The 25928-nt window shown below is 37.5% G+C and overlaps 1 protein-coding gene across 1 annotated transcript in view; it reads left to right on the top strand.

The window, feature by feature from the left end:
* Positions 1 to 313: 313 nt before the first annotated feature.
* The window catches only part of epyc (epiphycan), a 53283-nt gene continuing 27668 nt past the window's right edge, over positions 314 to 25928 (top strand). Inside the window, exons 1-2 of the mRNA XM_028817382.2 lie at positions 314 to 438; positions 4960 to 5166. Coding sequence (XP_028673215.1) covers positions 4969 to 5166 — 198 coding nt within the window. The 5' untranslated portion in view covers positions 314 to 438; positions 4960 to 4968. The remainder of the gene's footprint in view (positions 439 to 4959; positions 5167 to 25928) is intronic.

The following is a 25928-nucleotide window of genomic DNA, read 5'->3' as shown; positions in this document are numbered from 1 at the left end:
CAATTTAAAGGGTTCTTTTAAAGACTATTTACATAAGGATCTATAGAAAGGCTTCATTGTTCTGTGAGCAATACTGATTTTAAATGGGATTGTGCATATGCTTCATGACAACATATTAGGGACATTCTTATTATAAACCATAAAATAAGGTACAGTCCAGTAAAGAATTAAGATTGAACTGCAATACTACAGTTTCTTTAGAGGCCTGACAGTCTATTTGTAAATGTGAGTGTGTGTGTGTGTTTTTTTTTTTTTGGTTAAAAAAAAAGCATCCATCTCCTTCCTGCATTTTAAGTCCTTCTTTCTTCACAGTAGGGCACATTTCAGGTCCACCACCCCCACACCAGACACTGAGCCCTTTACCATTGGCCAAATCAAAATACCCTGAGCTCCACAAGCCCACTATTCTGGACCAGTTGAGGAAAGTAGAAGCCAGAGGTAAGGATTTTTTTACTTTTCACATTTAATTTAGCTGAATTTTAAATTATAAATGATCTTTTCTGTGGATATTATTATTTTTTTAAAATATAATGTGGCTTTTATACCATAGGACCTGTTTTAATGATGAGACGTATCTCTAAGAATATGCTGAACATTATTAATAAAAGACGACCCAGCTTTTAAATGTTTCAGCAAAATTATGGGTGTTTGCTTGTTTTTGGAAATGTTTAGCAGAAATTTGTTCATAATAATGTTTTTTTGCCAAAATGTGTTTTAATTTCAACAAATATAGCCACATAAGAAGTGGCAAAAAATCAATCTGGTTATTATAGGGAAATACTGAAACACTATTATATAAAGGAAGGATAGCCTAGATAGTGGTTGGACAGTGTCATTTTATTACTTTTAGAAGCATGCATTTCTCTGTTTATCCATCAGGAATATTTATATTATACACACAGTATCATTAATATTCACTTCAAGGTTTAATTTAAATGCTATGATATATATATATCTCAACCATACACAGATATCACCTATATAATGAAACACAAAATTATACATGACATATATATTATACAAATTATATACATAAACGTATGTAGAGAGAAAGAGACACACACACACTCATATAGCATATATATATATAAATACATGTTCAGATATATGGTCAAACATAAATACGTATATAATATATATATTCATACACACACACATATATATAAACACACACACACATATCTAGACTGTATATTTGTTTATGCAGATTATCAAGTAGAGGTTTCATGTTTGCGTCAAATTAAAACTGCCTGTTACTTGTAGCCATCTGTGACTATCCTTGTGGGTGATATTGCATCTCATTTTATTGGGTATTTTTACAAATATTTACATTTATTTCTTGTGCAGTTGTACAAAATAAAGAGTCTGCAAAGTACTTTTCTTCTGATTGGATGTCAATACGCTATCAAGACGTTGTCAAACAAGAGGAGAAGCTTTTCACACTTTGAGAAACAAATGCAAAGTCATTTGAGAGTGAAATGCCAAAGTAAATGAAGTACACACATAATTTCCTCAAGTACAGGCGTTAATGAAAATGTAGCTGACAGTGGAATTTTACAACTCAACTAAATGAGAGCATTCCTTTAATCCACAAGATTCTTCAGATCCCTTTTTAAAAATGTAGCACTCTGTGTCCAAAATTGTCACACATGAAAATGAAGTTTACACGAGAGCAAACTACTTTGCAAATATTCAGCTAGACATTTTAGTCAGTTACCTCACATACCTTAGTAATTCATCCTACACATACAAACAAAATGTTAGTAAAATTTTAGTAATCAATGCTTCTTCTTTTTGAGTTCTTTTGAGCAAACATTTTCAGCTTCATAGCCAAATGTTTAAGTGTTTTAAGCATTCTGTCTCTCTGCATATTTTTTTTTCTCTATTAAAAGATCTTTTTGTTCAATGTTGCCAGTTTGGTTTAGGCTGTTTAACTGTCCCGTAACCTCAGTGGAATTTCGTATGTACGTGCTGGGACCTGCAGTCATAAAAGCCCTCTTTCAGTCCTTGGATAGCCAGTTTGCTTAAATGCTGTCAGCTGGATTTAGAGACTCCACTCTTTAGGATTTAAAGTGTCTCTGATTTCACATGTGGCAGAAAGGCTCGGTTTCAGTGTCTTTTTAATTCTGGCTTTAATGCTGTTGCTTTTTTTCACGTCCTACACCACTAGCATTGCTATTCCAGGCAAAAAAAAAAAGTTTCATTTTTAATTTGCAATGTATTATTTGCAACAGCATAGTGAAGATTTTGTTGCAGCAGGATGTATTAAACTGCTATTCGCTTTTACTTTGCAATGCTTTTATAACTATAGTAATGAGAAGTGACTACTACGTGTCTGAAGAAGAGGCCTGAGCTGCCTTGAAAGCTTGCATATTGTAATTTGAAATCAATTAGCCAATAAAAGGTGTCTTTTTGCTTCACTTTTCATTGCATCCATAATGGCTAACACAATACGTCATCCTACTACTACAGGTTTAGTACAGAGTCCAGAAAGTGGTGTGGCCAAGAATCAGACAGTGGATTCTTTTAGCTTGAAAACTCAGAAAGCAGGGGTCTGTCCTGGCACTAGGTCAGTGTCAGTGTCAGTCTATTGCAGCACATTCATGCAGCCTTCTAAACATATCCACACACTCAGACTGGGGAAATGCTGAGTCAATCAATTTAATCTTTGAGAAATGGTTGGAAATTGTGACAAAAAGGTATGGGAATATGCAAACTCTACAGAAAAGAAGCCCCAAGTGAGGATTCAAACTGAGAACATAATTAACCTGGACTCAATGCTATTCATTTTCTGTTTCCACAAAACTGTGACCAGAAGTGCTAACTCAGCATATACTAAGCAAACAAGTGACTTTTTAATTTTATGTAGTACCATTTCATACGAGAGTCCATTCACTTTTTAAGTGCAGTCGTTTAGTACAGTGGTTTACACAGACTTAGCGACAGTCATACACATGTCAGATGTAGAAAGTGAACTAGTAGCATTGCTTTTTTTTTTTTTTTTGTAATGGAGGCCAACAACTCGAAAGAAAGAGTGCGGTACCTCCCTGGTAACCATTTTAATATAAACATAAAAGACTTAAATCATAAGGGCGGGCATTCAGGAGCTCTGTTGGGCATTTTACGTCACCTTCTGGGTTCACCTGACTGTAAGGGGTGGAGCTTTCTCTGGGTGGCGGAGTGAGGTCAGTCATCAATTTCGGGCGTCTTTTCTTGGCTGAGGAGGAGGAAGGAGAAGATAATGTTAGCATCAGCACCCTCTCTCATCCTGGGGTGGAACTGCTTACCTCATCAGAGCCAGGAAGGTGGCCCCCAGACACACATGTATGACATGATAATTTTTACAATTTTGCAGGGTGTCACATTGAGAACCCCATTCTAGTTTTAGCATCAGCAAATGGAATGTTAATGAGTAGGTTTTCTGAACATTTTGTTTCAATTTATTTTGTTATCTTTGTGTATGCAGGAAAGAAGATAGCTGCATTCATTGAAACATTGCATTTGGTTAGGGAGCTATATATATGTTTGTACAGCTTCCTTCAAGTTGACACGTGAGGTGTGACATGTGGAATAATTTTCTCTTAGGAGTGGTCTTGTAAATTACATACAGCAATTCAGCGTTTGGTGAAAAAGTACTGTACTGTTGGTTCTGCAAACACTGCATTTAACCAATATACACTTCCATCCATACCCTTGAGTTTGTCAATGACATTCTAGATTATATGGAAAGAGGTCCACTAAGTCAGTGTGGAGATTTTCACAACAGATTTGTATTTTACAAATGCCACATCAGCTTGTACACTATGGTTTGCAGAGGTACTTTTTATGTACCTTCAATATGGATCCAGATGGTCGATAACTATAAAAACTTACGACTTGACAAAACAGCAAAATGCTGAAGTTTTTAGCAGAGAAGCTTGTTGCTGGTATCTGGAAGTTTCATGCAGGAAAATTAACTTAGGCCAAGATGCTACTGATGACAGTGCTTCGGTGCAAATCCTGGACATCCAGACTAAGAAAAATGCAAGACCTGCAATTTTCCATTGTCTCAAAGTCCAGATTCCAGCGTCACATTTCCACCGGATTTTCACTAAATAAAAATTTCTTTCACTTATTAACTTGTTTTAAATATTTCTCTCTCTCACTTTTGTGATTCTTTCAATACCAGCAGTTGAGCAACTGAAGGAAGACATCTTAATCTTGACCTTAACTCAGCCTTTCATTCCCTAAGCAAAAGGCGTTCTTGCCAGAGCACTGCTTTATTGTAACCTTTGCAATGACTAATGCTGTTAATGAGGCATTCATTTATTTTCTGACCCCTTTAATACAGTTCATGGCTGTGGTGCCTGTTGACAAAATATTTTTTGAGTCTTCACATACACCGAAAGAAAGAAACAACTGAAACTTTTGTTTTTTAAATATATGTTGAACTGACTTCTGTTTTATCCTTTTACTGTTGCAATCTCCAGTTTAAAAAAAAATTAATATGGAATGTAGTAGAACAAGCAAACTGTATGATTCAGTATAACTGATTGATCATTTACCATGTCAGTAATACTATTTAATAAGCTTGGGATGAAATGTGAGCCATAAAGGTGTTAATCATTTTACTTACTTCTTCCAATTTAGGAGATTAAGGTTTATCCCAGCAACTTGTGGCATCAGGCAAGAATCAATAGTGGATTTCATGACACTTCATTCCAGATACACCAACTCTTTTTCAAAAACTTGTTAATTTTAAGTTGCCAATCAACCCAGCATGTACATTTTTTGGGATGAAAACAGGAGTACATGAGAAAAAGCACACAGACACAGGCAAAACAAATGCCTCAAAGAACGTACACCATCTTGAACAGAGAGGCAGCAAGTTATTGAATATAACATTCTCTATTTTACAGAGTAACAGTTTCATTTCAGTGCTTAATAAAGACATCTATGTGTCTCACTCTCTCTTTTTAGGTTTTGATCATGAAAACCTTAGCAAATATTCTACTTGGATGTGTTATTCTGAAGGCAATTATTGCTGCTCCCTCAAGGCAAGGAAGACAGCTGGAAGATCTGGACACATATGATGCAGCAAACTATGATGTCGACCTAGAAAACCTTAATGTGGAGAATCAAGACATTTATGATTATGATGATGGGCTCACAATTGATGAACCCCAGGTAAATATATATAAATATATGTGAATTATTAGAGATTTTACAAGGAGCAAATAAGATTAAACAAAGTTATAGAATGTGTAATGTTGGTGCTTGCAACTTTTACCTGAAGAAAATAAATATATATGGAAAAGGTACATTGTCTAATGGACCTGACTACAAACACAGTAAAATCCCTGTGTTAAATTAACAGTTTCTAGAATGAGGCCAAAAAAACACTTGAAGTGTTAATTTAACACTAGCAGTTCTATTTAGTTAAGTACTGGTATGCACTAAATGTATTATTCAGACATTTCAAGTGTGGTTGAAACATAAGAAATTTGACAAACTAGAGGAGTCCATTCAGTCCATTAAGCTTGTTTATTTAGCTAATAGCTAAGCTTTCCCAAAATCTCATCCAGATGTTTCTTAAAGGTTGCCAAGGTTTCTGCTTCAACTCCGTGTCTCAGTAATTTGCTCCAGAGTCCCACAACTCTTTGCATAAAGAAGTGTTTCCTGGCTTCAGTGTTAAATACACTTCCCCTTAATTTCCACTGATGCCCTTGACTATGTGATTCACCCTTAAGATTAAAGCATTCTGCTGGATGTATGTAATTTATCAATGCCTTTGAGGAATTTGAAGACATGGATTAGGTCCCCATGCAGCCAACTCTGCTTGAGACCAAACAGGTTTAATATATTAATAGTCTGTCAGAGTAGAACATGTCCTTATGTCCCAGGATGCACTTGGTTGCTCTCCTTTGCACAGCTTCAAGTGCTGCTATGTCTGCTAGCTATTAGTTTTAGATACTTCCTCTTTTACATCCTCTTTGTCTAAGCTTTCATGCTGCAATCCCATCTGGTAGATTTTAGAGACAATCTATTATGTTTTTAGTCCAATAATATAGCACAAGATTTTCTTGTGACAGCTTTCAGGATAGATCTCTGCATAATAACATCTAAGGATTTTGAGAAGATATTAAGCACCTCTGGGTAGTCTGACTGTTTCAGCACATTTTATTTTTTTTCCTTATTATTTCAAAAAGCACTTATGAGTTGGTAAAGCTTTCTGGCCACTTCCCTTTTTCATACACAGTACATTACACAGCACAGTAATACAGTCTTCTGCATTTTCTCTCCAAGCACCTTTAAATGATCTGCCAGGGAAAAAGAAATCTGCTCTTTTCATCTTTTGAATGTAGATGCTTTATCAGTTCCTCAGCTTGTACTATTTTAGCTTACTTGTTATCACTTCTATTTTTTTCATGCCAATGTCATCTATTCCAGGTTTGTCATTTTGTTTTATAGTGGTACTTTTATTTTCAAGTTGAAGCTTTACTCCATATAAGTACTATTCTTTTTTAAAAATAAAGCATATTTATTTATTTACCCAGCCACAGGGGATGTACAAACCAGTATGTTTCTTCGTGCTGATCCCAAGGCCAGATAAATGGGGAGGGTTACGTCAGGAAGGGTATCCGGTGTAAAATTTTGCCAAATCAATATGCGGACAACAGTACAAATTTCCATACCAGATCGGTCGAGCACCGGGTAAACAACGACCGCCACCAGTACTGTTAGTCAACAGGGTGCTGGGTGAAATTGGGCTACTGTTGGCCGAAGAAGAAGGAGAAGAAGAGGGGGAAGTTGTGTCCGGAGGCAGGAGGAGAGGAGGAAGGTAAAGAGAGTGGAGCTGAGGGTAGGAACTTTGAAAGTTGGCAGTATGACTGGTAGGGGGAGAGAGTTAGCCGATATGATGGAGAGAAGGAAGGTTGATATATTGTGCGTGCAAGAGACTAAATGGAAAGGGAGTAAGGCCAGGTGGATCGGAGGTGGATTCAAATTCTTCTATCATGGTGTGGATAGGAGGAGAAATGGAGTAGGGATTATTCTGAAGGAACAGTATGTCAAGAGTGTTCTGGAGGTGAAAAGAGAGTCAGACAGAGTAATGATTATCCATCCATCCATTATTCAACCCGCTATATCCTAACTACAGGGTCATGGGGGTCTGCTTGAGCCAATCCCAGCCAACACAGGGCGCGAGGCCGGAAACAAACCCCGGGCAGGGTGCCAGCCCACCACAGGGTGCACACACACACACACACCCACACACCAAGCACACATTAGGGACAATTTAGAGAGTAATGATTATGAAGTTGGAAATTGGATGTGTGATGATGAATGTTGTTAGTGCATATGCCCCAGAAAGAAGATTTTTGGAATGAGTTGGATGCAGTGATGAACAGTGTACCCAAGGGACAGAAAGTGGTGATTGGAGCGGATTTCAATGGACATGTTTGTGAAGGGAACAGAGGTGATGAGGAGGTGATGGGTATGTATGGTGTCAAGGAAAGGAATGAAGAAGGTCAGAGGATAGTGGATTTCGCCAAAAGGATGGACATGGCTGTGGTGAATACGTATTTTAAGAAGAGGGAGGAACATAGGGTGACATACAAGAGTGGAGGAAGATGCACACAGGTAGATTACATCCTATGCAGAAGAGTCAATTTGAAGGAGATTGAAGACTGCAAAGTAGTGGCAGGGGAAAGTGTAGTTAAGCAGCATAGGATGGTGGTCTGTAGAATGACGTTGGAGATCAAGAAGAGGAAGAGAGTGAGGGCAGAGCCAAGGATCACATGGTGGAAGTTAAAAAAGGAAGACTGCAAGGTTGAGTTTAGGGAGAAGGTGAGAAGGTGAGACAGGCACTGGGTGGTAGTGAATACTTACCAGACAGTTGGGAAACAACAGCAGATGTAGTAAGGGTGACAGCAAGAAGGGTGCTTGGCGTGACATCTGGACAGAGGAAGGAGGAAAAGAAATCCTGGTGGTGGAATGAGGAAGTACAGGAAAGTATACAGAGGAAGATAATGGCAAAGAAGAAGTGGGATAGTCAGAGAGATGCAGAAAGTAGACAAGAGTACAAGGAGATAAGGTGCAAGGTGAAGAGAGAGGTGGCGAAGGCTAAAGAAAAAGCATATGATGAGTTGTATGAGATGTTGAACACTAAGGATGGAGTAAAGGACCTGTACCGATTGGCTAGTCAGAGGGACCGAGCTGAAAAAGCTGTGCAGTAGGTTAGGGTAGGATAGGATGAAGATGGAAACGTATTCACAAGCGAGGAGAGTGTGTTGAGCAGAAGGAAAGAGTACTTTGACAGGCTTATGAATGAATAGAACGAGAGAGAGAAGAGGTTGGAAGATGTGGAGATAGCAAATCGGGAAGGAGAAAGTAAGGACAGCTATGAAGGGGATGAAGAATGGAAAAGCCATTGGTCCAGATGACATACCTGTGGAAGCATTGAGGTATTTAGGAGAGATGGCAGTTGAGTTTTTAACCAGATTGTTTAATGGAATCTTGGAAAGTGAGAGGAGGCCTGAGGAGTGGAGAAAAAGTGTACTGGTGCTGATATTTAAGAATAAGGGGGATGTGCAGGACTGCAGTAACTACAGGGGAATAAATTGATGAGCCACAGCATGAAGTTATGGGAAACAGTAGTGGAAGCTAGGTTAAGAAGTGAGGTGATGATTAGTGAGCAGCAGTATGGTTTCATGTCAAGAAAGAGCACCACAGATGTGATGTTTGCTCTGAGGGTATTGAAGAAGTATAGAAACGGCCAGAAGGAGTTGCATTGCATCTTTGTGGACCTGGAGAAAGCATATGACAGGGTGCCTTGAGAGGAATTGTGGTATTGTATGAGGAAGTCGGGAGTTGCAGAGAAGTACGTAAGAGTTGTACAGGATATGTATGAGGGAAGTGTGACTGTGGTGAGGTCTGCGGTAAAAGTGATGCATTCAAGGTGGAGGTGGGATTACAACAAGGATCGGCTCTGAGCCCTTTCTTACAGGTCGACAAACAAGATTAGACAAGAGTTCCCGTGGACTATGATGTTTGCTGATGATATTGTGATCTGTAGCGAGAGTAGGGAGCAGGTTGAGGAGACCCTGGAGAGGTGGAGACATGCTCTAGAGAGGAGAGGAATGAAGGTCAGTAGGAACAAGGCAGAATACATGTGTGTAAATGAGAGGGAGGTTAGTGGAATGGTGAGGATGCAAGGAGTAGAGTTGGCGAAAGTGAATGAGTTTAAATACTTGGGATCAACAGTACAGAGTAATGGGGAGTGTGGAAGAGAGGTGTAAAAGAGAGTGCAGGCAGGGTGGAATGGGTGGAGAAAGGTGTCAGGAGTGATTGTGACAGACGGATATCAGCAAGAGTGAAAGGGAAGGTCTACAGGACGGTAGTGAAACCAGCTATGTTATATGGGTTGGAGACGGTGGCACTGACCAGAAAGCAGGAGACAGAGCTGGAGGTGGCAGAGTTAAAGATGCTAAGATTTGCACTGGGTGTGATGAGGATGGACAGGATTAGAAATGAGTACATTAGAGGGTCAGCTCAGGTTGGAAGGTTGTGAGACAAAGTCAGAGAGGTGTGACTGCGTTGGATTGGACATGTGCAGAGGAGAGATGCTGAGTATATTAGGAGAAGAATGCTAAGGATAGAGCTGCCAGGCAGGAGAAAAAGAGGAAGGCTTAAGAGAAGATTTGTGGATGTGGTGAGAGAGGACATGCAGGTGATGGATGTAACAGAACAAAATGCACAGGACAGAAAGATATGGAAGAAAATGATCTGCTGTGGCAACCCCTAACGGGAGCAGCCGAAAGAAGAAAATTTGTAATTTTTTTTCAGTTTATTACAGTGATCTTAAATTACACATTAAAAGAGACAAATAATCTGCTGATGGCTATACAGTCAGGAGATGTGCAAATGCTCATTTTGATGTAGCTGAGTGCTGCTTTTGCAATAGTTTGTCATGCTGTATTTCTTGAAAGTCTGAAGTCACTTTTATGTATTACTAACAATATTTTCAACCTTTTTAAGGCCCTGTTTATCTGATAGACAACAGTTTGTTGCATTGGGTTTCCATAAATCTTCTATGGTACCCATTACTCAGGTTGTGCCACCAGCTTCAGTTCTAGGGACTCTTTTTTTATATGACTTCCCTTATATAATATTATTTGTGTACATTGTTCAGACTATCCTGTTTATGCCAACTACATTCAGTTCTACATAAAAATGTTCACATTCCTCCCATGAACTCTTCTTATTGATTGCGTGTGATTGGACATCATGGCTGATATCTATTTTTTTTAATTAAGCAGGGAAAACAAGTATTGGTGCTGCAAGTATATCTCAGTTGACTAAGATCATTTTAAATTATTGGTAGATGGTATTTTTTTCTGTCCAGCTTATTTAGTTAGAAGTCTAAGAATTACATGTGATTGATTCTTCCTTGTCATTTATCTCACATGTTAACAGTCCATTGAAGATATCTTTTTTTCATCTAAGAAAAATAACCACTCTTTAGGCAGTTTTGATTTTGGCAGACGGCAAGTGTTTAATCTACACTTGTATAATATCAAGTACTGGACTCCACGCTATCAACTTCCCAACCGTGTTCAGAAGCCATTAAGAATGCAAATAAAATGTTAGTTTATATAGCACAATGTGTTGAGGACAAGTCCAAGGAGGTTATACTTAAGCTTTATAATGCACTGGTGAGGCCTCATCTGGGGTACTGTGCGCAGTTTTGGCCTCCAGGCTACAAAAAGGACATAAAAGTGTTGGAAAAGGTCCAGAGAAAAGCAACTAGGCTGATTCCAGGGCTACAGGGGATGAATTATGATTAAGATTAAAAGAGCTGGGCCTTTTTGAGTTTAAGCAAAAGAAGTTTAAGAGTTGATATGATTGAAGTGTTTAAAATTATGAATGGAATTAGTACAGTGGATCGAGACTGTTATTTTAAAATGAGTTCATCAAGAACATGGAAACACATTTGGCTACTTGTTAAGGGTAAATTTCACACAAACCTTAGGAAGTTTTTATTTACACAAAGAACAATAGACATTTGGAATAAGCTACCTGGTAGCGTGGTAGACAGTAAGACTTTAGGGACTTTCGGAAGTAGACTTAATGTTTTTTTTAGATTAATTATGTGGAAAGGACTGATGAGCTTTGTTGGGCTGAATGGCCTGTTCTCGTCTAGATTGTTCTAATGTTTTTGTATTTTAATTTTGGAGACTTTTTTCAAATGTAAAACAATGTCTCATTTAAAAAAAATGAGTTTCAATTCTTTGAAAAAACATCACAAAGAGTTAAGTTTCTGTATAGGATTTATTTTGGAAAATTTGGAAAATTACTTTTAAATACTTTTGGATGGTTTATGTCATTAACATACACTTAAATAGAAGCAGAGGTGTGGTAAGATGGACACTGCCAGAGATGAGTATGTTCCTTGTGTTATCTAGTAGTACCAGAAGAGCAGTGGTCAGGGACAAAGGTAAAAGAAGAAGGAGAACACAAAATGTGGCTGAAGAAAAACTGGACAGATAACCTAGGCAACTGCAAGTGTTTCCTGACTTTGAAGTTGGGCAAAGGACCTTAGTGTGTTAACAGTAGGATGGAAAGCTGATGGATTGGTTGCCCCAAGAAATTACAAAGACACATTTATCCTGTAAATAATTTTACATTTGGCCATTTCATACAAGAAATATCACACATGGTCTCACAGGTGGAAGAAAAAGAGGTCTGGATAGATAGACTGTATATGAGAGAGAGAGAGATTTTAAAGGAGAGAGATGGGAGTCATTTTTTTGCATACTGTGAGTTAGACATGAGGCCTTCTACTCCACCAAGTAGAGAAGGATAGTAGACCTGTACAGGTAGGGCCAAAGGGGTAGCAGGGTCTTATTTTGTTTCTCTTTACATTTGTACTTTGCGTTTTACTTGTATTGATGCATCTTTTTCATATTTTGATTAAGTGAACTACTTCTGCATTATACTAGGTAAAATGGACATTATAAGAATACTTCTCTTCCACTTAGCCTTACCAAGTATCATTACTAGTTATCATTTATATTGTAGCTATGTTTGCTCATTAAGAATTACCTATTTTTTGAAAGTCAATTTAGTAAAAAAGATACATGCTTTACTATACACCAGATGTATAGATGTGTGTAAAACTAAAATAGCACTTTATGAGCTTGCAGTGGTAAATTTTTTAGCCACATATTGCTGAGAAATGTTAACCTTTGTTAGGGTTTTGTCTCATAGTATTGAATTACTAAGAGACAAAAAAATATATAACCCATATTTTAAAGTGTAATTGGTGCCTTTTAAATCTTAATAAAAAAAAAATAAACTATTTAATATAGCTCTTTAAATACATGTTTACTGATTATTAGGTATTTTAAAGATATTTCATAGATCATAATCTGACCTAAACATCCTTTTAAAAGTTTTCTCCCCTTTTTGAAAGTTTTCATCTAGTTTTATGAAACTTCTATGTGATGACGATGGCTACAACACCAGAGAGGTATAAAAACAAACATTATAGATTACTTCCATCTCTGTCACTGCTGAGTTTGAATGTAGAACTGGTATAACACGGCTAGCGATGTCATTTTTTTTATCCCCTGACAAAAGCTCCTCCACAATTGACTGTATAGAATTCTTAACCAGCTCAACATAAAAAATATCTTTAGTTTTAAGGCTAAATACAACATCATCCTTAAGGATGTAGCTTTGGTCATTATTATTATCCCACAGTCATGATGTGATGAATATGACAATAACTTTGCAAATTTCTCCAGATCTGATCAGGAATCTCTAAACATATCCAACTCTACCTATTCAAATCAATCCTCTATTTTTAACATATTCCCTATTACTCGCCATTGTACTGGTTTTGCTATGCCTTACTCTCATCTAGAACGGCATGGATGCTGTGGAGAGAACCATAAGCTTTAAATATCAACAGCAATGACGATCTAATGTGAGCACAAAATATTAAATCACTTGATTCAGGGGCACTTGTTATTCCGAGCTTATATGGCTACTCAACAACATTCTTACTGACTGCCTTAGACAGTGGGCTGGAGATCCTGGCAGTGCCTTGAGTTGTTTTCACTCTTATGTAACAGGAAGAAAATTCTTTGTCAGTTGTTGTGATTATACTGTGCATTAGAGATCTGTGATATTATATATGATATGATATGATGTATGGGGTGTCACAAAATCTATTTAGGGCCGTTATTATTGTCAATATACATGCTTCCAATAGGTCTGATTATTTCAAAACATAAACAGCCACTTGTGCTGGCAAGTGCATGACATTACTTGATGCATGTCCTTAATTTTTTTTAGTCTGATATTTTATTTAACATACAGTGTTGCATTCATTCTTTCTGTAGTGTTCACTATACTTTTCTGTATTCATTATTTTTCTTTGTATTATACAACTGCTACTACGCTTTGGGTAAGGCCAGGTTTATTCTTCATGCAATGCGACACGTGTTCCTGCAGATGCTGCTGCTACACAAGCAGGTCACTGTGCCTTCTGTTAACCTTGCAGCTCCACTGCCTTTCTCCTGGACTTATACTGCAAATTGTTACATCGAGCAGTGCGTCACTCCAGGTTTGTGGTCACTCATCTAGAGTAATCTACTTCAGCCCCTGAGCATTGGATGCACATTCCCCTAGGGACTTCCTTCTGGCTGCCTGCCTTCTCGCTCTGTCACACCAACTCTCTCCACACCCTGCCTTCATCTCTCCATTCTTTAACCTCCATCTCCGATCTCATCTCTGTTCTTTCAATCTCTCAGTCTTTTATCCCTTTCTGTCCCATGCAGGCTCCTTATATACTCTGCTGCCTGATTGGGCATGGGTACAATAAGCTGCTCCCTCCGCAGCATCTTTGAGGCGCCTGACTGATCCACCTGCCTCCGCACGTGTATACGGAGCAGTCAGCCAGCTCAATTAACCATACAGCCAAACTCACTCACACACACCCATGCCCAACTGGTGCCTGCACTTTCTTGTTGCACGATTATTTATTTTAAAAAAGACCACTGATTTCTTAGCTGCAGACCCACTATTAGAATACTTGTACCATGCACTCTACGCATTCTTTGGAATTCTGGTGAGCAGTTGGATCCCAGATTTGGCCTTCATCCTGCCGGTTTATGATCTCTGCAGTAAAGTTCTAATTTCACTCACCTTGGTTTGCTAGAATTTGGATGCAAGGTACAGATTCTCCCCAATCCAAGTTTTGTGCTAATATTCATCAACAATGCAGTTCCACCAAAACAATAAACAGTCTAAAGAATTGGACATATGTATGGACAAACACTCTTTTCTATTCAAACCACTCTGATAACTTAGAATATGAGCATTTACATTTTGTAATATTTCAAAGATAAAGAAAACAGATTTTGTGTAGTATTGGAATGTGACATGAAAGGGTTAAACCTTTGTCAAACATAGCACTTAAAGTTTAAATTCATTGCTTTAGAATTTATCAGTATTGTGTTTTTGGGATGAATAACTACAACCACAAAAAAGAATATTTGGGTGTTTTGAAAATATTGAAATTCATTCATCTTATTAAAGCAGTTCTTAACTTAGCAATTACCAACAATAAGGACGTGAAATAGGTTAACCATACATTTTTAATAATGAAATTTATATGTTTAAGAGTAGGACCTTTAGCAGTTAAACAAAAAACTCATACTATGACTATGGAAGGGGTTACCACACGTCTGTATTGACAAAGAAACGTCCTCAACTGGCCCTTTGTCAACTGGCCCTTTGTCAATGGTGCTAGTCTCTGTGATTAAGCAAAGGTACTGTTTATAAGGTTGGGGAAACCTGCAGTCAATTGAGACTGAGGAAGAGACTTGGATAAGTCTCGAAATATTTCTCCCACTTAAAAACTTTATCCAGATGAACAGAATCAAATTTCTAGGATTTCCTTACCTGGATTATTGAGCATGCATCGAGACATAATATATGACAGTTAGCACAATTATCAGTATAAACCTATGCCCATTATAATTATTTCATTACAAAAGTCTAGTCTTTACATTGAAATTTATAAATTACTGTAAATTTTATCATATGATTGTTTGAAACTACATTTTATAAAATGTGAAAAAGCAATATGATTATAGTTCTTTTTCATAGATATCAATTCTTTCAAACAAAATTAGATTAGATTAGATATAATTTATTAAACCCAATTAGATACAATTTATTAAACTCAAGAGGAAATTCAAGCTCTATTAATAAAAAGAAAAGTCTTTTTAAGCCTTCAGAAAAAAAAATATATTTTTTGGCCTGGCGGCTTAGATAAACAATAAATGAGTAAATGTGCCTTAACTCATTGGAATTCTTTCTTTAATAATTTTGCTCTGAACAAAGAAAACTTTTTCCCAAAAAGAACGATTCATGTCAGAACAGGCTCAAATGTGTGTCGTTAAAAGGGTGATTAGGGTTTTAGTATTAACAACTGGAATTTGCAGAGAAGCTACAGCAAAACATTCTATAAATGGCAAATAATAATGCTGCTGCCCCTTGGCTATAACTAAAGAACCTTTTGACCTAAGCAATCTACCAGAACTTGACATAATAGCAACTAAGTCTACCTCAGAGCATAACTATGGGTTATTTTATTTTCAGTACTCTTTAAAAATTAGCCATAGCAAACTTATCTCTTCATACTTATTTATTTACAGTATTTCACATCACATTTTAATGATTTGCTTTAATAAACACTTCACACTTAGCTTCAATTGTCAGTCAACCACAGAAAATCTTCATAATGAGGATCATTCAAACCTAACTTAGAAAATATTATTTGAACGTGTATCTGGGTCATGGACAACATGGCGGTGCAATGATTAGCACTGCTGTTTCATTTTTCCAGTGTAGTAGATTTACATCTCACACCCAGCACTTGCCCTGTGTACATTTCATGTTTTTTCAGTGTTTTCATGGCATTTCCTTTGAGTAGGCCATTTTTTCATCCATGTGTGAGGGAGCGAGGATGTGTATGACCATGTGTGCACTGCGATAGACTGACATTTTGTCTATGGTTGCTTCCTGCTTTCCACCCAGTCCTGCCAGAATTAACTCTGAACCCTTCCCTAAATTGGATTAATTGGAGTTACAAATATATGTATATATGTATGTGTTTAAGTCATCAGTATATTAATTAGCATCTGTAAATGCAAAAATAATCACAAGACAAAACAGAGTGAATAATGAGTACAATATAAAATGGATACAATCAGAGAAAAAATTAACTGCAAACAAGCAAAAACTTGAATCATTTCTTAAAATAGTAAACTAATAATTAGTTCTTATGAAAAGAGAAATATATACAGTATAGTTACCATGAGTGTCCTTGTCTCACAAGGACCATGATGAAGTAGAAGATTCACTTTTCAGTAAAATTATTCAAGTACTTGCCAGTGGCGAGGTGTGAGTTTCTAGTGCCACCTTGTGGCCAGTCATATAAATTAACTTTTAACGCATTTAGAGGCAAGCTGAAAGTGGCACAAAAAGCACTAAAAAACAAATTATTCTTTTATTGTATATATATATATGTATATATATATATATAGTATTGGGTAGCTTAACATACTCTAAACTGCTTAATCCAATTCAGGGTCACTAGGAACTGGAACAAGGTCATACTTTTTCATAAATAAAATATCAGAAAAACTAAATTCAAAACTGTGCTTCATCTTTAAATGTTAATGTTGAGTTGTACTCTCACATGTCACAGAAATCTGGAGGTATGACTCCAAGACCAGAAGAAAGTTGTTTAAAATGTCAAATGTTGTTTTATACTCCTCCTTTTTTATATTTACTGTATTAGGTTGCTTAGGGTGAAAACTGCCTCTGGTTAATTATTTTTTAAGCTGTTAGAGTAAGTCAGTAAACAACTTTATTGCCATTACATGGCAGTTGCATAGAATTTGGTGTAGTTCTGACAAATAAAACAAAAAATTATCATTCCCCAACAGCCCACAAACACCAATTTAATACAGACATATGGTTATTAAAATATTGCTGTAGAATCTTAACATCAAGATGTAAAGTTCATACATCTCACAGCTATTTAATCCCTTTTATGATATCTGGTAATTCTGATGTTTATTGTCCTAAGCAGTTTACCAGATGGAGGAGAGTGAACAGGGAGTGGGTATGTGTGGTGGTTCATAAAAGATCTTAATGGCTTTAAAATTCAGTGTTCTAAAATTAGGTTAATCCACAAATGGGGAGGAGGCAGACAATGATTTTAGAAGCAGTGCATGCTACTCTGTCCATTTACTGACTAGCCTTTATATAATAATAATAATACATTTTATTTATATAGAGCCTTTCCCATGCTCAAGGCACTTCACAGAGTTTAAGAAAGAACGGCAGGGTATACAGTATATAGCATTGTACTAAACCAGATAAATAAATAAAGAAGAGTAAGATAGTAAATTCAGAGAAAAGCCTAACAGACAACATAATTGATGGTCTAGCACACACACACACAGGTTACATGCGCATCTTGACATAGAGGTAAACTGAAAGAGGGGTAATAAAGTCAAGTAGAGCTAAAAGCCTTCCAGAACAGATGAGTTTTGAGTTGTTTTTTAAAAGAATTCATGGAGTCAGCTGACCTGATTAATTTCGGTAGGTCATTCCAGAGTCTGGGCACTATGCAGCGGAAGGCCCTGTTACCCATAGAGTGTAGATTAGTGTGGGGTACAACAAGATTACCAGAATCAGAGGACCTTAGTGGGTGGACAGGCACATAGTGATGGAGAAGGTCACTGATGTAGTTTGGTGCAAGGTCGTTTAAGGCTGTTGTAGGTTATTAATATAATTTTATATTCGATTCTGTAAGACATAGGGAGCCAGTGAAGGCGGGGCAGGATGGGTGTGATGTGCTCGCTGCTGCTGGTGCGAGTAAGGACTCTTGCAGCTGAGTTTTGAATAAGCTGGAGCTGTGATATAAGATTAGAAGGGGCATCTGCCAGTAGGGAATTACAATAATCGATGCGGGATGTGATAAAAGCATGGACAAGTTTCTCAGCGTTAGAAAAGGAGAGGAAGGAGCGAACACGGGATATGTTACAGAGGTGAAAGTAAGAAAGTTTCTTAATGTGATTTATGTGGACGGAATAAGAAAGGGAGGAATCAAAAATGACACCAAGATTCTTTACAGTAGAGGCAGGTCTGATGAGATCACTGCCAAGATTGACAGGGAAGGAGCTCATTTTCTTAAGTTGCACTTTAGTCCCAATTTGCAGGGGTTCCGTTTTGTTGCAGTTTAATTTTAAAGAGTTCTGCTCAATCCAGGTTTTAATTTCACTGAGGCAAGTTGTGAGCTGAGAAAGCTCTGATGAAGTTACACTTTTAACATTGAAATAGAGTTGAGTGTCATCTGCATAAAAATGATAACCCAGTCCATAACTATGAATAATATGGCCAAGGGGAAGCATATAAATACAGAAGAGAAGAGGGCCGAGGACAGAGCCCTGATGGACTCCTTGTATGACTGGCACTGTGCTGGACCTGCTGTTGCCAAGACTAACAAACTCTTGCCATTCAGTCAGATAGGACTTGAACCACAGGGGGGCAGTGCCAGAGATTCCCAGCATGTTCTCCATTCTGGACAGTAGAATGTCATGTCTGACAGTGTCAAATGCTGCACTGAGGTCTAATAGAATTAATATGCTGGTTTGTCCAGAATCTGCTGCCATAAGCAAATCATTGACTGTGCTGTGCTCTGAAAACAGACTGAAAGGGTTCCATCAAACTATTAGAAGTTAAGTAATTGGTGAGTTGGGAAGCTACAACACGCTCAAGAAATTGTGACAGAAAAGGTAAGTGGGAAATAGGCCGAAAATTGTTAAGATTGTCAGCATCAAGACCAGACTTTTTAACATTGGGGTTACAGAAGCGGTTTTAAAAGTGAGCGACACAAAGCCAGTGTCAAGGGATGAGTTTATTATTGTTGTAATAGTCGGGGTTATGGCATGAAGGCAGGATTTAAGAAGTGTGGTGGGGATGGGGTCCAGTACACAATATGTAATGGAGAAAATCATATTCTTTTAACTAAGGGATTTGTAGTAATGGTTATTGTTTGTTCTAACACTCTGAATTTCTTTAATTTCTTTAACTGTTTTAGAATGAATAGCCTCTTGTGAGCTTTATTTGACCCTAATAGATGTGTTGACCTATCAGGTTAGAGTACTGGAAATGGGGGTGCCAAAGAATTTCAAAGTTTTCACTTAGAATATTAGAACAAGAACAGTCCATTAAACCCACTTTAGCTTGACAATCAACCTTCAATTGAGATCTGAAGGTCGCTAAATTCCTACTTTCTATCAGATTTGTTCTATTTAACTGTGATTCTGATTGTAAAGAAAGGCCTTGTGTCATGATCTTGTGTCCTACCTTCTTGCTAATTAACTCATTTTAAAGTAACAGTCTCAATTCGCTGTACTAACTCCATTTGTCATTTTAAAAACTTCAGTCATGTCACATCTTAATCTCTGTTTGATTAAACTGAAAAGGTTCAACTCTCTTCCCTTCAGTCTTTCTTCATGGCTCATACCTTGCAGTCTACCTGCTGTTCTCTATACTTTTTTCTAGTACTGCTGTCTTTTTTATTGCCTGAAGACCAAAGCTACAAAAATTACTCCAAATGAGGCCTCATCAGTGTGTTATAAGGCTTAAGCATAGCCTTCTTTGACTTGACTTGTATGGTACCATCCATTAGCTTTCTTTTGCTCTTCTGTGCACTGTCTTGATGTAGATAGTGATGAATCCATTATGACTCCAAGATGCTTCTCATAAGTTGTACTTTCAAATTCCAGACCTCCAATTAAGTATTCAAATATAACATTTGTACTTTGTACATGTAATACCTTACATTTTATTAAATTAATCTTTATCTGCCTCAGATCTACCCAAGACTGTACACTGTCCCAGTCTCTCTATAATCAGTCCGCTTTTTCTACATTATCTGCCAAAACACCTAGTTTGGTGTCACCTGCAGACATAATCAGGTTATTGTTTATATTCTTATCCAGATCATTGATATGTATTAAAAAGAGCACTGATCCATGAAGGACACCACATTTAACATTAACTACTCGCAGAGTTTGGGACTAATTTCATACCCTTCTAAACTCAGTGTCCTGCATTCCTTCTTTGATGCCTAGCTTTTCATGTGACACCTTATCAAAAGCATTTAAGTATCATCATATGCACCTCTCTTGCCATTTACTTTTGTTGCTTCCTCATAAAATTCCAGCATATAAGTGAAACATGAACTTCCTCACCTGAACCCATGCTGACTGTTCAGTAACATTCCTGTTCATACAATGTGATGTTCAGTCATTTCCTTAATAATTCCTTCCTTTAATTTACATATGATGCATGTTATGATGCATGTTAAGAATACTGGCCTTTAGATGTTGGGTTCAGCCCAGTAATGCTTTCTATATGATGGGATAATATTTGCAAGCTTCCAAATTTTAAGGATTTTCCCTACGTGCAGGGATTTTCAAAAAATATGTCTCATATCCCAGAGATTTCTTTCATTTCAGCCTTTTTAATCTAAGCAGCACTTCTCCCTCAACAATTTCCAGAACATTAAGAACCTCCTTTGGAAAGGCATTATATAAATAAAGTGTATCATCTTCAATATTATGATAGTCATTGTTACTTTTTAGTGGTCCTTCTGTATATTTTTTAATTCACCCTTACTTCTCCTAATACATATCACCTTCTATTTGACTGTTATTTTACTACTAAAATAATCATTTTTGTCTTTTCTGCAACATTTCTCTCTAACTGACCTTTAGAGTTCTAAATACCAATTCCTCTCATGGTATCACCCTATGGTTAGTGGTGGAGTTATTTATATATATATATATATATATATATATATATATATATATATATATATATATATATATATATTATACCTTATACAAGATTTTTTTTTATTCTTAGCTCTTTACCTATCCAAAATGGACTTTATTTTAATTTTCTATTGCCTCACAAAATGCATTTAACGCTGTTCAATTGCTCCTCGACTGTGACCACACAAATATTATGAAATGTATTTTATTATGGTCACTTGATCCTAATTGGAAGTTTGCATGTTCTCCCCGTGTCTGCGTGGGTTTCTTCCGGGTACTCCAGTTTCCTCCCACAGTCCAAAGACGTGCAGGTTAGGTGCGATCCTAAATTGTCCCTAGTGTGTGCTTGGTGTGTGTGTGCGCGCCCTGTGGTGGGCTGGCGCCCTGCCCAGGGTTTGTTTCCTGCCTTGTGCCCTGTGTTGGCTGGGATTGGCTCCAGCAGACCCTCGGGACCCTGTAGTTAGGATATAGCAGGTTGGATAATGGATGGATGGATGATCCTAATTGTTCAGTCACCTCAACTCCCTGAATTCTATCCTGATTATTTCAAAAAACTAGCCGGGTAGGCTGGCTTCTCCTCTTGTTTAGCTGGCATGACGGCAGATATGGGTGTTGTGGGTCACGGCTCTCTTTTTCGGTTGCACTTTTTTTTTTGTTTGTTTAGTATGTTTACATACAACTGTGGAAATTGCTGCTACAACCTCCATCATTTACTGGATATTGGTTTTCAGTTAAAATTTCCCATTATAGACAATTCTCATTGCCTTCACAACATTCCCACTGACCTTGCAAAACCACTGGGATCAGCAAGGATTGTTATTGAGTCTGGCAGATGCCGCAGATGGCGGAGGGGCGGAAGCAGAAGAGGGGATGCCATTCCGACCAACTTGAGAGGCTCAGGAAACAACCACATAAGCCTCCTATGCTGAGTGTGTTTCTCACCAATGCAAGATCTATACTTAGAAAATGAATGAACTGGAACTATTACTTGTTGGAAATCATTACGTTCATGACTGCTGTTTAATGATAATAACTGAAACTTGGCTTCACCAAATGATTCGGGATGCAGCAGTGCAGCTAGCCGGCCACATAAATAAGCATAGGGATAGAAACAAAAACTCTGATAAGCGCTGGGGTGGGTTCTTTGTAACTATGTGCATAATGACTGTTCAAAAAAAACAATATAATCATAGACAGCCATTGTTCTCCTGACATAAAGTTTATTTCAGTTAAGTGCCAACCATTCTTTCTTCCAAGAGAGCTACCAGTAGTAATTATCACTGCTGTTTATACACCACCCGATGCTAAAGTTAGTATACCTCTCAATCTATTAGTAAACGCCATAATCAAACACCAGGAGGTTTACCCAGGTGGCTTTCACATCATAGCAGTGGATTTTAATCAGGCAAACCTGAAGCTGGTGCTTCCTAAATTCTTTAATCATGTGAAGTGTCTGACAAGGGGTGAAAATACACTTGATCATGTCTACTCCAATATTAAACATGCATTTAGAGCCATACCTCTCCCCATTTTAGGCCTGTCAGACCACCTTCTCTGTTCCTCATTCCCGTATACATCCCAATTAGGAGAAGAGCAAAGCCACACTGCAAGTCTGTTAAACCTGACCTGAGGATGCACTCTCTATGACTGCAGGACTGTTTTGCAAATGCTGATTGGGGCATATTTGAACATAAGAACTTAACTGAATACACAGAGTCGGTTCTGTCCTATATCAAGTACTGTGGTGAAAATGTCATGGTAGAGAAGTGTATCTGTGTCTTCCCTAACCAGAATCCTTGGATGACCAGCAAGGTCAGGACCATCCTCAAAGACCGTGACTCAGCTTTCAGGTCAGATTACAGTGCTCTGTATATTGATGCTAGAGCCAAGCTGAAGAATAAAAGAGGAATAAAAGAAGCAGAGTCAATCCATAAAAGGTGGATAGTAGCCCACCTCTCAGAAAATGACCTTCAGTGTGTGTGGCAGAGAATACTGGACATCACCAACTACAGGGGCTGCGTTATAACACCTGCAGATCTGGGGGCCTCACTAGCAGAGAAGTTGAACTGCTTCTTTTCATGCGTTGAGACGGAACAACCCAGTCCCATTCTGTCGGCCCCCCTTACACACTGGTGCTCAGACACTTACTTTACTTACTTTATCACCCCCCGAGACAAGACTTCATTCCATTCTGTCTGAAGTCAACAATCATCATTCCTGTTCCCAAGAAATCATCCACTGTCAGTCTCAATGACTATCGCCCAAGAGCACTAACATCTCTTGTCATGAAGTGCTTCATGAGGTTGATTTCACACTACATCAAAGCTTGTCTCCCTCCCACTACTGATACACACCAGTCTGCTTACAGAGAGAACCGGGTCACCTGAGGATGCCACAGCCATAGCTCTCCACACTGTGCTGAGCAACTTGGAACACCGGGAGAACTATGTGGAGATACTTTTTGTTGACTATAGCTCAGCATTTAATACTGATATTCTGTATATTCTGTAGCCCTTGAATACTTTACTATTACTTGTATAAATGTTTGATTGCTTTTTTGTTGCCTCTGAAAGGAGAGCCTGCTTTGTAATTTTGTTATACATGGTATAATGACAATAAAAGCTTCTAAAATTTTAAATTTAACACAGCGATTTAAAAAGCAGTCATTGATTACACCTATAAACTCTTGTACTCAACTATTTGTAAGGTTAGACGAGTTAATATTTGGGTAAATGAAGTCCCCCATGACTATAAAATCCCCTCCACACTACTTTTTGTAACATTGCATTTTTTAAAAATGCACTTTGAAAAGATACCTGTTGAAACTATAGCACTTTGAAACTATAGTCTGTATTGGGGGTCTATACTGTATATCCCAATATCCCAACACACTCAGACTATCAGGCCTCTGTCCCTCATGCCTTCTAGTCAAATCCAGACATTATCACTCAATGTGTAGCTCATCACACAATTGAAGACGTACATTCAAATTATATTTACAATGTGTGGCAACACCCTAACCTTCATTTTTACAAATCTTTTCTATCTATATTATCCCTATCTATATTGCTTAGCCAGGTTCCTGGTATTGCTAATTATCATAAATATGTTAAGCTGCATACAACTCCAACTCACTTGTTTTACTTTTTTTGCATACTCCTAGCATTTCTGCAAACAATTTTTTAATGCATTAAAGATTTTAATTTGTCTCTTAAATAAGAAATATGGGCGTTAAAGAATTACAGAAATGTAAGGGTTATTTTTTTTAACAACAATTTGATAAAAGACTGAAGTGTAATGATACAGGGAAATATGAATAGGTACAAGCAACCCACACAAGTTTGTGCGTCTGAATATCAATCTCTTGCATTTTACCTCATTTAGTGTGAAGCGACCGTCTTCTTAATAAAACTCCCCTCTATGCAGTACCTCTCTCTGCCCTTTCTATGCCTGCAAGTGTGAAATAACTTTAAAGGGCTTGATAAAAACACGCTTTCAAAAGGCATGTGGCTTTGCCTGGAAGGGGACTGGAAATTATATAGCAATGACCTGTGAACACCCCCTGTCATTTTTACTTGAAATCACAGTTCGTGAAGCCCTGAAAGACAGCTCAAATTGTGCTTCTAATATGTAAGTTAAAGAAAAAATGAATATGTAACTCTACAAGGAAGAATCAACAAGAAGCAATATGGTCTGGTGCTTCAGAGTGTCATTCAGTTTCTCAAAATAAAAGCCTTGGACACAGAACAAAAGCACAAGTTTTAAAGATTTTCCTATTTTAAATAGTTGTAAAATGTAATTATAGGAGTCAATGGCTGCCTGTTTTGAAGGAATTATTTTCTGGTAGAGTGAAAACAGAAGGAATGCTATCACAAAAAGAATTTCCCTGGTCATGTTTTAGATAGATAGATAGATAGATAGATAGATAGATAGATAGATAGATAGATAGATAGATAGATAGATAGATAGATAGATAGATAGATAGATAGATAGATAGATAGATACTTATTCCCTAATCATATGATTTAGCATGTCTTTCATCTTTGTCTTGTGCTAAATGACCAAAAAGGTATGAGTGTCCTGGCAGCCTTACACATACTCAGCTTCAGATTACATTGCAGAGATGTCAGATTTGCAGGAATGAGGTTCAGGATTTATACGATTGCAGACCTCCAGAAGGAGGTTTTGCTTGTGAGGTTTGATCATCAATGGTTTGGACATCTGTACCAGACTTTCTGGATGGACTGGAGAGCACTATGTTAGACACATAACATGGAGCTCATATTAGATGAGAAGGAACAATACTTTGTTCCACTTTTAATTTATAATTCTAAATACTATAACATCACTTTATAAAATTTCATTTTGCAGAAGTGCATGGTAGAACACATTTTCTTTTTTTTCCAGTGCTATTCCTCTGTTTCCACAACACATGACAGTACAGGAAGTGATCATTTCTGCATTCTTTCTGTTACTTTGCTTTCTTTTGCTCACTGTGATGTGCAGTGATGGTGAAGTGAGCAATTGCAGACTTCTCCTGGAGTATTTACAGACAAACCAAAGATAGTTAAGCCCTAGTATACCTCTTGAGGGAGGAGTCCATGAAGAATTCTAGGTACATGCCCAAGTTATATCAACTGGCTTCTCTCAATCCAAATAATCAGCTCTTCTATGCCAAGGTCCTCTTGTATGGCAGATTTCTTCAAATTATGGCAGAGAGTGAGCCCAGCAATTGTCATATTTTATCCACAGTGTGTTTCCTGACTTATGTTTGTTTTCTTCGTTTATTTTTCATGTGTTTTTATATATGTATTTTTATAAGTATTGTTCTACCTATTATTTACCATTTATGCATTACATGTTCTACTGTGTCTCTTGTATTTTGTGGGTGGAACCCCAAAAGGTAGGGCTATTCCAACAGCACAGCTGAAAGACCACACTCAACCTATATATTGGATGAGGAACAGATCCTTATGTGATTCATTGATTGTTGTTTTTTGTCATTTTGATTGTGTT

This window comes from Erpetoichthys calabaricus, chromosome 1 (genome assembly GCF_900747795.2).
Source record: "Erpetoichthys calabaricus chromosome 1, fErpCal1.3, whole genome shotgun sequence".
Taxonomy (NCBI): domain Eukaryota; kingdom Metazoa; phylum Chordata; class Cladistia; order Polypteriformes; family Polypteridae; genus Erpetoichthys; species Erpetoichthys calabaricus.
This window is presented reverse-complemented; position numbering and strand designations above follow the sequence as displayed.